Here is a 14,922-nt window from a genome sequence, read left to right on the forward strand (position 1 = left end):
GACAGGTGAGCTGGCAGGAGCTGGCATGGTGCTACACTTTGTTTTGTAAATGACATCAGTATTGAGAGAAACGGGGATTTGGAAATTGTGCTGATCTGAGGAATACAATGTTGGGTTTGGGTTTTTTTGAGGCTATCTGCCAGACCTGTTTCCTTCTGTGAAAAAGGGATGCGAAAGGCAGAGTCGGCGTACTGGGGTTTTTCCTGTTTGTTGAACAGTCCCTGGTGTCCTGCCTGTCCTCTCTCCCTGTGGAGTGCATGTAACTGCCTGTCTCACGATTCTTTCCTTTACTGGGGAAAAAATCACTGGTCTGCAAGGGAAAACTGTGGTCTGTGAGACTGTCTCAAACTGCAGGTTGGCGGTTGATGCTTCAGGCTGAAGCACAGTGACGTGGTGGGGTTATGTGCAGACTTGGGACTTTATTATGTTTCTTTCCAAACCGATTTCTGTAAGAAGTCAGATAATCCCTGCAGCGGGGTTTCGGCTGCCGTGGTTCGTGTGTGCGCGTCTGACGCGCAGCGGCCGCCGGCCCGGCCGGGCCCCGCCGCCGCCGTTTCCCAGCGCCCCGCGCGGCGGCGCCCGGCGCGGCCCTCGGGAGCAAGCGCGGAGCCGCCGCTTCCCGCCGCAGGCCTGGGCGCTCCCCGCCATGCCGCTGCTCGTTAACGGGGAACGGATCGACCTGGCCTGGCCAACGCGGGACGTGATCCGCGCCTACCCGCACCTCGAGGTGAGGAGGCGCCGCGGGGGCCGCCGGCGGGGGCCGGCCTGCCCGGCAACGCCTTGGTGAGGGGCCGCGGGCGGGGAGGCCCGAGAGGGAACCCGGCGCCTCGGACGGGAGAACCGGGGGGCGGAGAGGGGCGGCCCCCGGGCAGGAGCGGTCCACGGGCAGGAGCAGCCCCGGGCAGGAGCAGCCCCCGGGCAGCTGCGGCTCTTGGGCTGAGGTTGAGGCGGCCCCGGGCAGGTGTAGCTCCCGGGAGGGAGTGGTCCACGGGCAGGTGCAGGTTCCCGGCTGAGGTTGAGGCGGCCCCGGGCAGGTGCAGCTCCCGGGCTGAAGCTGAGGCGGCCCCGGGCAGGTGCAGCCTCCGGGCAGGTGCAGCCTCCGGGCAGGTGCAGCCTCCGGGCAGGTGCAGCCTCCGGGCAGGTGCAGCCTCCGGGCTGGTGCAGCCTCCGGGCTGGTGCAGCTCCCGGGCCGAAGCTGAGGCGGCCCGGCAGCGCCGCAGCCCCCGCGCAGTGAGCACAAGTGACGTCGGTGTGTCAGACGGGATTAGTGGTGTGGGGCTGGACGGTGGGCGCGCCGGGCTGGGCAGCGCTGTGGAGTAACAAACCTGGGGACAGAAGTCAAGATGGTAACTTTTAGGCAGTTATTTATCTCAAATTCAGTGTATAAATGATGTCATCTTAACGGCAGACTTTCAGCCAGGAACCACTGAGCAGATAGGTTTGGGAAGATGTTTCTCATCAGAAGGTGCTTCATGATAGAAAATGTGGTTTTGCAGAAAATTGGTGTAAATTTGATAAAACTCTGAAGTGTTTGTGAGCTGCAGGGTGGAAATCCACTGCCTATCCAGTGGCTCTGTGACAGAGCACTGCAGTAGTCACAGCCCAGGAATGTGGGTTTTCCATACACTAAGGAAGCTACTTAACAGCAATAAATATAAATACTGAATAAATATACTGAATTGTGGCAGTACAAGACTGACACTTCTACATATCAAAACTTTCCTCTCTGCATTAAACTTCCAAGATCAGTTCTAGTATTGCCTAATGTAATCTTTGCCAGTCATAGAATGGTAGGGGTTGGAAGGGACCCCCAGAGATCATCCAGTCCAACCCCCCTGCAGAGGCAGGGTCACCTAGATCAGGTCACATAGGAACATGTCCAGGCAGGTCTTGAAGACCTCCAAGGAAGGAGCCTCCACAACCCCCCTGGGCAGCTCCCTCACCCTCACAGTGAAATAGTTTTTTGTTGTATTTAAGTGGAACATTTTGTGTTCCAGCTTCATCCCATTACCCCTTGTCCTGTTGCTAGCTACTACAGAAAAAAGGGATGTCCCAACCTCCTGCCAAGTTTGGTTGTTTTTTGTTGTACCTCTGTTTTATCACCTATAAAGCAGGGAAAGGAGGTTTGTATGTCTGTGGAATGATAGGATTGCAAATTAACTAATCAGTGTCAGGAAAACAACAATTCTCAAAATTTAGGATGCTGCATGCTACAGAATATTTGTGTGTCTTACCTGGATCCCTTTCCTTCTCAGAGGTGATGTTTCTGGCAGGTGATACAGGATACACCTCAGAGTTCAGACACTAGCCTCTGTTATCATTTATCTTTAGGAAAAGGCAAAACTTCTGAGAAGTCAGCCTGCTCAGATTGTGGAACCCAAAGGTCTTCTGTATGTCCAGCAGAGAGAATTTGCAGTAACTACCCCTAAAGATGGTACGTAGGAACATAAACATCTACTCTACTGAAGCAGTGATTGTAAGAGTGGAGCTCTTAGAGTGTTTCTCTCCTTTAAAATAGGCTCTGTTTCCATTCTTGGATCAGATGATGCGACTACCTGCCACATAGTTGTGCTCCGACACACAGGTATCTTTAACAGGCGTTCAGAAAAACACCTCTACCCCCTGAAGTAATGCACTGGTCTTGTGCTGCATTAATAAACCAAACTGAAGTGACATTTGTATAAACTCAAATCTCAGAAAGTCACGTGGTACATTAATGGAATGGCTTGTTCACAGCATTGGCATGTTCCACATCAGAGGTTCCATGTTCTGGTTGCTCAGTGAGCAGATCCTCATCTTGATAAGCTGCTGTGGCCAGTGGCAGTTGCAGAGCTTGGCCGTGGCCAGCAGCTTGGGCCTGCAGGGGTTGGTGGGAACAGAGGCAGAATGTATGGAAAGATCCTCGCTCAGTGTCTGGATTTCTGGTGTTAGAGACACTGCCTGGTCATGGTTAAGAGGAGCTTGTACCCCTTACTTGAGTTTTGGTGGGACATGCCAAGAGCTCGTTGCCTCATTCAGTCAGCCCTTATCTTCTGCTGGAGGCTGCTGTCTTGAGGTGGCGGTGGAGGCTACACTTGGCTACTACAGCAGCGCAAACTGTTCCTGCTGTCAGTTGCGGTGACACAGCAGCCTCATGAAACAGCATCATTAACTAAGGGTGTCCTCTGTGCTCCTCAGGCAGCGGAGCTACCTGCCTGACACACTGCGATGGCTCCGACACGGAGGCCGAGGTGTCCCTCATTGTGAGCGCGGTGAAGTCCTTCTCTGACGCCGCAGGATGGGGAAGGTCAGCTCTGCTCTTTCTTCTCTGCTGTTTTTCACAAAGGTTACTGCAATTGGTAAGATGGGGACCTCCTGTGTGATTATATGGGGTTCAGGCAAGGTAGTTGGACAGGAAGTACCTGAAGAACCACGTGTCACATGAAAACTGTTTCCTTGATGATGATTTAGAGGCTTCTGGTCTGAGGAGTGTCTTTTGTAAAATGCCATTGCAAGGGTTGTTTACTGTTCCCCAGTTAACTTTTGTTTCAGATGTGTGAAAGAACTGGTTTTGAGTTTATGTTGTGTTTTTCCTTCCAGACTGTTGGTCTTGTAAATTCCTTTTGAGATCTGAGAATCTATCTGGGATTTTTCGAAGTCCCGCATTAAAAGCAATAAAAATAGTGTGGGGGGGAAAGAAAAGAAGCTCTGAAACAGAATTTAGCAAACAAGAGTCTTTCTGAATGCAGAGGTTTTTGCCTCTGTAGTTTTCATAAGAGGAAAAAAATCAACAAAATTAGAAGATAAGGTCTCTAAAACCTCACGACTTGTCTTTACACAGACACTCCTCAAAGAGGAACCCTGCTGTGTGGTCCAGAATAGCTGTGAGGGCATCATGGAACAAAAATCTTCATGTTTATTTAACGCTTTCTTGGGAATTGAAAGGTGGTTCCTAAATTCAGTCCAAAACAGAGGTGCTGACCATGGGAGATGCCACTGGTTGGATAGAGCTGCATGCCTATAATGTCCCTTTCAGGTGTTAATTCATGCTCTTTCCTGGGTAACCCTCGAAGTCTTCAGAATGGAACTGCCATAACATGCCATGTAACGCAAACCAGCTTGGTGCATGTGACTGTAACAAGTGAGGCTTCTCCGATGATTGCTTTGCACTTTGGGCTGGGGATTATTTTATTAAGCTGTTCACTTTGGGATGTCTTTTTAATTGCTGTTTCCTGTTATTCCATCTCTGTTAGGCTGGAAGTGCACCTAGTTGGAGGTTTCAATGATGATAGGCAATTATCACAAAAACTTACTAATCAGCTTCTTAGTAAGTTCACGTTTTTTCCACTCTCATGTCCAAAAAAGTTCTGACTGGATTTGAGTTAAAGTTTGTTTGTCATCTGAGCCCCTGTCCTTTTGTGGAAATAAATCTGGGCTTGGTTTGAAGAGTGTTTCCTCTGCCTGAGAACTTGGTGCAGAGGGGGGGCTGGGCTGCTGAGGCTCACTCCTGGCCCGGGTAGGGGATGGAGGGTCTCTACTTGTCGTTTCGTGCTCACACCAGCGTGGGGAGTCAGGAGCAGCTCAGCTGGGCTTGGTGCCTGGCTCTGTTGCCCACACGCTGCCTCATCTTGGGCAGTTACTGTGTGTTTTGTACCTTAATGCCATGAGGTAAAAATACCATTTGGAAGTGTGTGCAGAAAGGTGCTGTATCTAAGATCTGTAGTCCAGAGAAGCAATTGATATGCTTTACAAACAAATTGGGAATGTAAAGTACACGCTTACCTGGAAGTGCTTGGGCTTGTGCAGGTGGAGAGGCCTTGGCCCCACTGAACGGGGAAGGGTTGGAGGGAAGTGGCCAAGGGAATAAGGAAACCAGAACCAACAAAGGTCCCATGCTGTGCCCTCGTGGCCGTTGCACCTCGTGGTTCTGTGTTACATGTCATACGAGTGCTCTGTGCAGAGTAAAGCGTTTTGGATAGTGTATTTTTCAAACCTTCTGATGCATCTTTCATGCATCCAGTTTGAAACAATGACACTGTATTGCTATTAGAACTCCAGAACAAAGATGCATGTTTGTGTAGTGTGGGATGGTGAAAGGCAGAATCGATGTCCAGCTAACGAGAGGCTGGGTTTGCTCACTATATACCTGACAGTTTAGGAAAATGTGTTTAAATCTAAGCTGTTAACTGTATAGTGAACTGAAGCAGATGTGATGCTGAGCTAAACCAGTGTCAGTAAGGAGAGAGCATCACTACACGCTTTTAGCATGTTTTTGCTATTACAAATGGCAACTCTGTAAATTACCATTCTGTTTAGTCATAACTAGAAGGGGCTTTAGTTTATAGAACTTAGTTTGAAGCAAACGTGCGAGACGCTCTTTGCTGTGTTGCTTCTGTGTGCACAGGGCGTTAGGTGCTGCCCCGCAGTGCCTGGCACTCGGGGCCCTGTGCCTCAGTACAGCACCTGCTTTGCCCCTGTCGCTCTCACACGCTGCTGCTGTCCCTGTTGCTGCAGGAGCCTTCGATCTGCAAACAGATGATGTTCATCTAGTGACTTTCTGCGTGACAGGTAAGAAACCGTTTCCTTGAGTTTTGAAGTATCTTTGGTCACTGAACTCAAAGTGCAGGGCTCTCTTCACATGTGGCTTTTCTCTGTCCTGTGACAAAGAACATCATGAGTCCTTCAGGATCTTTAATTTTATTGCTGGTAGCAGTGTTGAGTTTTATTGTGGTGATGTTGAATTGACAACACATTGAAGAGTTGCTCCTTACCAGGCATTGCTGACATGCAGCTGTTGACCTTTGCTCTGTGGAACGTGTCTGTGTGTCCCTCACAAGCCCTATGTGCATGTGTGTCCCCCATGGGCAGCTAGGGTGGGTGTCAGGAGGATGGAATCAGGCTCTTCTCAATGATGTCCAATGATAGGACAAGGCAATGGGTATAAGCTATAACATAAGAGGTCCCAAAGAAATACAAGGAAGAATTTTTTCACTGTGAGGGTGAGGGAGCACTGGAACTGCCCAGATGGGTTGTGGAGTCTCCTCTGGGGATATTCAAAACCCACCTGGACAAGTTCCTGTGTGACCTACTCTAGGTGGCCCTGCTCTGGCAGGTGGATTGGACTAGAGGATCTGTCAAGGTCCCTTCCAACCCTTAAGATTCTGTGATTCTCTGTCCCTGACTGTCTTGAGGCCCTTGAGCTCGGCCCTTGCAGCACTCCAGCCCACCAGCTGGCTGGTTCTGTGACACTGGACTCCCTGCAGAGACAGATGGAGTCGTAAGCTCCTGTGGTTAGCTGGGTGTGTGTGGTGTCACATGAAGGAAGCAGTGATGTCTGTGTGCCACCTTCAGGTCACATTCCCATGATCTCTGCATTTCAGGGCTGTTGGCACCTGCCATCGGGGTAGTGTTGTGCTGTGGTTTTCCAGGAAGGGCAGTGGCAGAGGGCCAGAGTGGCCATACAGTGGGACGTAAAGCATCCTACTGCAGCCCCAAGTGAGCTGTTACTGACTTCTGCCACCTTCTCCATATTTCTTTCGGGCTTCCCTGGGTTTTTCCTCGGTCTTTGTGCAGCATCAGATCTGTTCTTTTGTGCCAACACACAAGTCAATGAATCCTGCTCAGAAGAATATCCAAAGCCCTCTGAGTTGGACTTTTTTTTTGCCTTACAGAACTGAATGACAGAGAAGAAAAGGATATTCACTTCCCAGTCATTTATGGCATAGGTGAGTTAGATCCAGATTCAGCGATTGTTTTGGAACTGGCTTGCTTTTCAGATTCCAGCAGCAAAGGGGCTGTTTTTAATGACTAGCTGAATTCATCCTAAAAGTGATGTGCTGCTGTTGGAGGCAGAGGGAGAAATAGAGCTCTGCCTGTGGTCCCAGAGCTGTGTGGATGCACACATGGAAGTGGTGTGCACAGACACAGGCAGATTTGTTTTCATTTAACTGTTTTTATGATGTTGCCAATATCAAGCTGCTGCACTAACCATTGGGGTCAGAATTCAGCCTTCTTTTCACTGATCATCCTGTGTTTTTTCCAGTTAGTTTCAGCATCTTTGAAAATATTGTTCTGGGATATTGAAATGCTGCCAAAGCAAAATGGGTAGAAATGGCACAGCTCTGCCAGGCAAAGGGCCAGTGCCACTGAGAAGTAGGAGTAGGTGATGGGTTCTAAAGCTCCTGCCACAGTCATGGTGGGGATGTGGTCATTGTAAACACGTGCTTGGTAAAAATTAACTGCTTCTGTATATACACTCTTCTTTCCTACCAGCTGTAAATGTTAAAACAGCAGAGATCTTCCCTGCCACGTTCCCCGAGAAAGGGCCGGATGAGGATTTGCGTTCAGCCCACATTTTAACAGGAGCGCCTGTGAGTTAAAGGAACGGGGAGGAAAAGGGGGGGTTGCTGGGAGGGGAGACCAGGGAGGGGGAATGCAACCTCAGAAGGGTGAGGAAAACATGCTTTGGTAGGTTCTGTCAGTGACAGACCAGGTGAGGAAGATGGAAGAGGGGAGGCAAAGGGTAACAGTGGAGATCAGCGCCCTTGTGCGGGTAGAGCCGGGTGAGGAAGCACAGCGGCCTCACGGCTGTCAGCGCAGGCAGTCGTGGGAGCAGAGCCCGGCAGCGCCCATCAGCCCTGGGTGTGTTGTGACAGGTTCACGGCGCCTCGGTCAGAGTGATCAGCTGCTGCCGGTGGGGGGAGCGGAGCTGACGGGTGGGACCGGCCCCGCGGTCCCGCCTGCGCCTGTGGGCTCTCAGCCCAGCTCCCCGCGCTCTTACAGCTCACCAACATCTACGACGCACGGAGGGAACAACTCCATATCGGGCCTTACTTCTGGAGGCCTTTCCCACACGTGGACTTCTGGTTGGAACAAGATGATAAACAGATCTTACAGGTACCTGAAACCCACTTCTTTGCCTTCCAGCAGAGGAGAGAGGGGGAGGGTCTGTCACGGCTTTTCCCAGTGCATTGCTGTGGGGGGTGGGGAATAATCTATTACAAGGCAGAAGAATGGAGAACTCTGAATGTCAAGCAGCTGTTGCTACTGTCTTGTTTTTCAGAACCTTTCCACCTCGCCCCTGGCTGAGCCACCTCACTTTGTTTCCCACATTAGATCTACATTGACATTTTTAAAAGAACACCCCTTTCCATCTCGCTCCCTGTTTCCCGACAGGAAACCTCGCATCTACAAAAAAAACCAGCAGGGGTTGTGGGAACAGGTTTGTTCTGACAAGATCTAACCTGGAACCAACCCCCAGAGCTGCTGTAGGAGCAGTTTGCTGCAGAGAGCAGGTTGCTGCTCACAGATACCACGGTCCTGTGCTTTTCCAAATAAAATATTTTGCCAGAAGCAACTTGCTTTTTCTGCATTACTGACCCAGGAACGGCTGCTCCTGTCAAGGCCGGCCTTGGCTTCAGGCAGGAATTTGACTGGCACAGAGAACGAGCAGGAGGAGTGCTGAGAGGGAGAAGGGAAGGGAGGTGTGGACTTTTCTTCCACTCTGTGTGCAAAAGTCACACCTCAAGCTCATGACAATGTGGGGGAGTTCCCTTCAACAAGAACTTAATGCAAGAGCAATAATTTGAAGAATCTTTATTGAAACATTCAGAGAGTATCTAAAGAATGAAGCTCATTCCAACAAAACTTACTGCTTTAACACTTCCAAAATATAAAAAACATTAAAAATTAATCCTTGTGGGGAGAACTTCATCCCCAGCGAATCACTCTCAGTAACAAACTTCATTGCACCAAAGGAACCACCCAGGAAGACCAGTCAACTTCATTAGTTTTGCACTTAAGAAAAAAATTGCACTCGATTTACACCAATTAATTACCCCAACAGCAAAATTAACCTTGTTCCTGTCCTCCCAGCCCACGGCATCTAGAAGGTGAAAGTCAAATCAAGTGACTGTACAATTCCAAAACCCCAGAGTTCTCAGCTACTCTCAGCAAGGCCTGCTGCCACTGCAGCCCCTGCAGGGGGAAGGTAAAAAACCCAAAGCCCTGGTGAAGCCAACTCCTGTGCTTGTAGCCAGGTCTCTAGGGCTGGGATGGCTTTTGCAGTCAGCCAGCCAGGGGGCCAGCAAACTGTCCCAGGGCTCCTTCCCACAGCAGCCTCTGAAAACTTGAAGGAAAGTGATTAGGAATGTTTAGTGGGGGAGACATGGACACGTTAGCTTTTGACTGACCCGGAGCTTGGCTCCTGCGGTAAGTAGTCCTTGACATAAAGTTGTGCTGTAGTGTAAATAATCTCTATCATTTGAGTCTGTACAATTCCTACCATAGGTAAGTTACTGTTATTCCAAAAATAAGTGTTGAAACCATCACAAATGTATTGGTTTGTCCAAGCTTTACTACAACTATCTTTAAAAATACACAACAGAAAGAACTGCAGTTACACTACATGAACGTGTGCAATAGCATTTGGCATGTAACTGGCGTGCAAAGGCAAGGAAGGGTGTGCTGGGGCTCCTTCCCAGTGGCAGAAGCCCCAGCCGCAGGGGGCAGAGGCACCATCTGTCCGAGAGGCTCCAAACTGGTTACTTTGTCCCCATGGAGGAGGGGCTCAGTGGCCACCAGGAGGGAGCTGCATGTTCCGTCCCCTCGGCCAGCCCCACAAGGGCCTGGGAAGGTTCAATGGTAAAAAAAAGCAGCAAACCAGAGCTGGTGTGAGTTCCACAGATGTTTCACAGGAGAGGCTAAAGTGAATTTTAAAGAGGTGAACGATTGGCAGTTGATTTGTTTTTAAAGTATATGAACATAAGATCATTTCATAATTACTGGGTGCAGGTGTATTCTTCATGGGGTGTATGGCTGATGGGCTCGTTAGCAACTATTAGCATGCTTAGATTCCTACAGGAAGGGTCACTGCCCCTGGCTTTCACACATGTTGATGAGCACTTAATAAATTGCACTAGTACTTTGGTGACACTGACATGTAGAGGATTAAAGCGAGTGTACAACAAGTCTCTGTCCCACGGGGGGAATTTCTATTTGTGCAAACCCCCAGTTCCTAAGTGACAGCAGTTGTTCCTGTACTGGGGTGTGGCGCTGGTCCCGTCTCACTGCGCCCTTGCCACCCTGCCCCAGGCACGGGCTTGTCCGCACAGTCTGACATCCATCCCGGGATTCTATCTCCGACGCCCTTGTTCCTCTCCCTCGGAGCCGTCGTGTGCCGGTTGGTCACTCGGAATGTCCACAGCCTCTGCTGGTGCCGCCTGGGCCACCTCCTGCTGCTCCTCTGCCTTTCCTGCCTCCAAAGGTCCTGGCTCTGGGCCGGGGGACAGAGCTGGGCCTCTCTGCTCCATCTTCTCCAGGTCGTCACAGTGGCTGACAGAACTGGTCTCACTGAACGCATCCGAGCTTCTTAGAGACCTTTTGAAGATTTTCTGCCCTGTGAAGTGTGGAGGGGACAGGAGCCATGAGGGCAGCAGGTACACAAGGGGCTGTGCACCAGGCCAGTGGCAGAGACAAGACCTGATCTAGACAGCTGCAAAGAGTGAGCCTGTGGGTGGTAAGTGTGACCCTGCACAGCCGCCCCTCCTCACCGTCAGGGAGGTGTACGAGGCCACAGCACCTGCTCTGCTGTCTCCTGGGCACACACTGGTACTGCCCTGCTGCCAGTCCCGGGCACAAGGAGTTCAGGCTCTCCCAATGGCAGCTGGGAGCCAGCCAGCTCTCACAGGGTTAAAGTTCTGGTGTTGGCAGCTGTCAAACCCACAGCAGTTCCTAGTGCAGCTACACCATGCCAGAGGTGTCACATCTTCACCTGAGAGTGACTCTGTCACAAGGAATGAGGCAGCAGCAGGAATGCAAGTGCTCAAACACACAATTACAAATCATTTACACTTTGATGTCACTTTTACCTTGTTTCCCTGCTCATCCTTCAACTCAGTAACCTGGTAATATTCCAGACCTGATGGCCAGGAGTCAGTCAATGGGTAACAACAGGTTGGTGCTCCCTGGCATGTTTAAAGGAAGGTTTTTAAGGCAGACTGAAGGCACTAGAAGATGAGCTCTAGTTCCACATGTTAGGAAGGATAGAGAATGATGTGGGTCCTCCTGTGTCGTGCAGCTCAGCTGGCTGGCAGGAGGCTTTAGCAAGTTTTAGAAATAAAACTTAAGATGTGGAAACTTACCAGGAAGTCTTTGCTTTGCAAGGCTGGAAGTGGGAGTTGGTGGTGGAGTAGTGCCTGTTCCTTGGGCTTTGGATACGTATGTGGATTCTGTGGATTCCAGAGAGCCTGCAGGTTAAAGGAAAATAACCCAATTTGAATACAGCACAAAGGAGACACAAGTTTGTCTGAGCACTGAGACACAGCTGAAGAGTTTGCCCTCACACACCCCAGCCCTGCCCCACTCTGGTCCTTTTTTCCCTTCTCCACTAGGCACCTGACACGCTCCCAGCTGCAAGCTCGTGGGTAGGGCATGTGGAGGGGGATCCAGCTACCAGGGTAAGTATGGGTAAGTATTGCTGTTCTCTGCCCTGAGCCTTGGTGCAGCAAGAATCAGAGAGATGCTAAACCCAGCAGAGAGGATACCCACACAGAGATGGGGAGCAGGATGCTGAGCCCTGGGCTCCCCTGCTGCCTTAGGTGGTTTATAAACACAGCAACAGTAAACTTCTGCAGATACAGAGCCAAAAGTCACAGAAACCATCCCTCTCTTCAGAAATGGCAGTGTGTGAGAACAGCTTTTTTAAACTGCCTCAACGTGCAAGAACAAAGTGAAGCTGTAGGAGCAAGGTTAGAAGAATTGCTTTCCTGGCTGTTACAGAAACAACAGAGCACCTTCTTTTACATCCTAAGGGTGGATTATGTCACTCAGTCCAATCAGCGTAAAAATAAGTGTGTTGCAGGTTGATGTACAACTGGAAACAGCTGTAAAACCAGCAGTACCACGGCTGCAGCTGCCCCCACTCCTACCTGCTGTTAAGTTAAATGTTCTTCCCTTCGGAGAGGCTTGGAATGGAGAAAACCAGTTCAGCACAGAGCCTACGACAGGTATTTGTCGTAGCAGCCCCTGCAAAGGACACAAAGAGTGGCTGGTGAAGGAGCTGCCCACCTTGAGACAAGTGATTTCGAGTGACCAGATAGCAAATGTTGCCAGCCTCACCTCTTCCAGGAGCCGTTCTTCATTGGCTTTCTGAAGCTGGAGTTGAGCTTCTTGTATCCCTTTTCTGACCACTTCAGTCATATTTTCCAACAGCTAATAAAGAACAGACATTGTGTTATTATATATGATATATTACAGTGATATATATTACTTTAGACTTTTTTGTTCAGGGTTTCAGGCTGTAATCATGGTAGGCACTTTTCTAACTCCAGACGTCACTATTTCGTGGAGATTGTAAATTAAAGAATGTACATGCTGACTGCAGGATTTTTAAAGGTATACCCAGAGGACAGAGTGTCATTTTAAACAGAAATGGTACCTATTTTTCTTCTACTTCAAAACTTCTTCTACTGTGACCCAAATTCTTGAAAGATCTGCTTAGCACTCAAGTGTTTGTCAGATGCTGAATCTGATGGGGGTGTTTCTGAGGTTTATAGACTTGCTGGGTCTCTAGAAGTATCCAGGACTTAGAGCAGCCCCACAGGCAGCCTAACACCAGCCTAACCAGGCCTGGGCCAACCTAGGTTCAGCTTTGTTTTTCAAATTGAATACACAACCACCAATCCTCTCCCTGTGGTGTTCCGTGCCAGCATCAGGGATGTTCCACCCTGCAAAGGACAGCAGCTTGCTGGGAGAGCTGAGGGACAAGAAGTGGACAAACTCAAAAAGTCAAAACCCAAAGTCCCAGTTTTGTCCTGGGGAAGACAAATGCCATAACAACTTCATATAGATTTTAATGCTGCACAAGGCACATGGAAGCATTTCCTCTAAAATGCCCAGAGTTTGGGTTACCATTGGATACAGGAAAAAGAGGGAGCTGCTCCTTTTCCCTGGGGGAGAGACAAGCTGGGAACTGCCCACCACAGCAAGCTAAACAGCCCCAGGTACTGACTACAGAAGGGAGCGCAACTGGACTGTGTTTAGACAACAAGGAAGAACCAGCGTGTTTTCTGGTCCAGTCAAGATGTCTGTCTGCAGTCTTGGCTCTGCCTTCAGTGTACTCATCTGCATGTCCCAAGGGCTTGCTGATACTGGAGTCATTTTTTCCTAAAGCTTCCCTCATGCACCAAACATCACTTATCTACGTGATGCAAGTGCCATTCTCACAGGTTGGTTCTGCATGTGTTGGATCCTTTCAGAACCACAGATTTACTGTGCCTGGGTCCAAGGGCTGCACCTTTCCAAGTCCTCCACTGCTCTTTGTTCCTCCCTAGAAGCTTCAGGATCAGTGGCCCACATTCCAACATTCAGTTCCTAACTTCTCAACTACCTGAAGGTCTTCTAGAGGCAAACCATCTTTCATCTTGCCCCCAAAGCAGCAGAAGGAGTAAAGAGTGGGCAGAAAGGCCCCAGGAAACACTGCTAGAAAAAAAAAAAGGTATTGCCAAAATCATCACATTCCCATGGGCAGAAACAGGCAAGGATTCCTGTTATTCTACAGATGAGGAAATAAAATGCCCAGCACTAAAGCAATGAAAGGACAGACATCCATTTGTGATGCAGGGCATTCAGGAATTGTGCTTCAGAGAACATCTGAAGAATGATCAGGTAAATGCTTCTACAAGAAGGAGTTGCATCAGCAGCTTTATTACCTCATTCAGTAATTTGTAATTGCTGTCATTTAAGTCACCAATTTATTATTTTTCAGACACTTCAGGACACAGTCTTGTTTTAAAGCAGCTGTATAAACAAGCTCAGCCCCAGCACATCTGGCAGGGATGAGAAATACTCACAATCAGCTGCCACCTTCCCTTTTGTGGGCTTTTGGGGTTGGGTTTATTTAGTCAGTTGGTTTTTTGAAGCCTTAAATTTTAGTGGTAAAATGAGCCCATTTCAGTAGCATGAAAGTTTTCCATTCGAACTGCTGAGCACAGGACCATGAACATAAATGAGGACATCCTCAGAACATCATCATCCTGTAAGAGAAGTTCTCTTCCTGTGGACACAGATTGCTGCTCCCACAGTAAACAGCACAGTTTGTTGTAGGCAAGTACAACTTTTACTTTCACAAAGAACAAAACCATGTCCTGAAGCCAATGTGGAAGGGAAAAAGAAAAGGTGCCGAAATGTTGTGTGACTTATTGATACATACTCTTGAATTCTCTTCAATTTCTCTGCCTGTTGCTGCAATAGTTTCAACTAACTCAGCCACATCCAGATCCTCAGTCACCATGCCAATGTAAACACAGTTCTTCTGCCCACCGAATTCAGGACCTGGGCAAGGGAACAACCAAAGGGACAATCAAGGCTTTGTGATGCACAGAAACACAATCACAATGGGTGTAACACTCCTGCTTGTGAATCTGGAGATCCTAATACACACACAGATACACTTCTGTAAGTAAGGGCAGAACCTGCACAGGTTCAAGCTCTGCAGCCTAAGAGAGCTCAGTCCTGAGACCTTTCAAAAAATACAAACACCACCTAAACAAGAAACACAGTGGATGTGTTACAAAGCCAGGGACTTGCCTAGTAAATATCAGTGTTGATTCAATTTCAGACTTGTCTCTTTCTGCCTTTTACAGATTCCTTGGTTCCACAGTTGCAGGGGGACCTTAACTTTAGAAACCTGAGTAGTAAAAGAGCAGTTCTGACTAAGCAAATGAGTATTATTTCAGCTCCAGTGTGGCACTATGTCAGTGGGAAAGTGCTGCTAATGATCATGAAAGTCATCAGAAGCTTTTAATCTAGTCCCAGGAAGCAGCAAACTGGTCAGTGGGTTTTGAGCGAGAGCAGCTTGGCATGAGATGCGGCACCACCTGAGAAGGCTCCATTTGCCAAGAGGAACAGCTCTTTTACTCCTCACAGGAGGAATACCACAGCTTT

At 49.0% G+C, this 14,922-nt stretch overlaps 2 protein-coding genes across 6 annotated transcripts in view; one reads left to right on the plus strand and one right to left on the minus strand.

The window, feature by feature from the left end:
• Nucleotides 1-586: 586 nt before the first annotated feature.
• On the plus strand, nucleotides 587-12,511 carry NTAN1 (N-terminal asparagine amidase). 5 transcript variants are annotated; one of them, XR_009818355.1, is made up of 10 exons: nucleotides 587-727; nucleotides 2,332-2,434; nucleotides 2,519-2,584; nucleotides 3,178-3,286; nucleotides 5,384-5,547; nucleotides 6,651-6,704; nucleotides 7,252-7,349; nucleotides 7,762-7,875; nucleotides 11,370-11,726; nucleotides 11,840-12,511. XR_009818355.1 is itself a non-coding variant. In XM_061991744.1 (10 exons), the coding sequence occupies exons 1-10, from the start codon at nucleotides 647-649 to the stop codon at nucleotides 8,219-8,221; spliced, it is 933 nt and encodes a 310-aa protein (XP_061847728.1). In that variant the 5' UTR covers nucleotides 587-646; the 3' UTR covers nucleotides 8,222-8,331. The 5 variants fall into 5 exon arrangements, 4 of the variants coding, with proteins under 4 accessions (XP_061847728.1, XP_061847730.1, XP_061847727.1 ...); XM_061991744.1 differs by lacking the exons at nucleotides 11,370-11,726; nucleotides 11,840-12,511 and adding exons at nucleotides 4,233-4,306; nucleotides 8,042-8,331 and having other exon boundaries at nucleotides 5,494-5,547; XM_061991746.1 differs by having other exon boundaries at nucleotides 11,370-12,511.
• Nucleotides 8,560-14,922, minus strand: part of PDXDC1 (pyridoxal dependent decarboxylase domain containing 1) — a 31,696-nt gene continuing 25,333 nt past the window's right edge. The window contains exons 19-23 of the mRNA XM_061991742.1: nucleotides 14,189-14,310; nucleotides 12,097-12,189; nucleotides 11,907-12,003; nucleotides 11,121-11,225; nucleotides 8,560-10,375 (exon numbers count right to left, since the gene is read on the minus strand). Of these exons, the coding sequence (XP_061847726.1) occupies nucleotides 10,113-10,375; nucleotides 11,121-11,225; nucleotides 11,907-12,003; nucleotides 12,097-12,189; nucleotides 14,189-14,310 (680 nt within the window). The 3' untranslated portion in view covers nucleotides 8,560-10,112. The remainder of the gene's footprint in view (nucleotides 10,376-11,120; nucleotides 11,226-11,906; nucleotides 12,004-12,096; nucleotides 12,190-14,188; nucleotides 14,311-14,922) is intronic.

This window comes from Colius striatus, chromosome 3 (genome assembly GCF_028858725.1).
Source record: "Colius striatus isolate bColStr4 chromosome 3, bColStr4.1.hap1, whole genome shotgun sequence".
Taxonomy (NCBI): Eukaryota; Metazoa; Chordata; class Aves; order Coliiformes; family Coliidae; genus Colius; species Colius striatus.

Coding starts and splice junctions, on each gene's coding strand:
- NTAN1 (XM_061991743.1), top strand. CDS start 647: ATGCCGCTGCTCGTTAACGGGGAACGGATCGACCTGGCCTGGCCAACG. Junction 728..2,331: donor GCGCCTACCCGCACCTCGAG/GTGAGGAGGCGC, acceptor ATTTATCTTTAG/GAAAAGGCAAAACTTCTGAG. Junction 5,548..6,650: donor AGTGACTTTCTGCGTGACAG/GTAAGAAACCGT, acceptor TTTGCCTTACAG/AACTGAATGACAGAGAAGAA.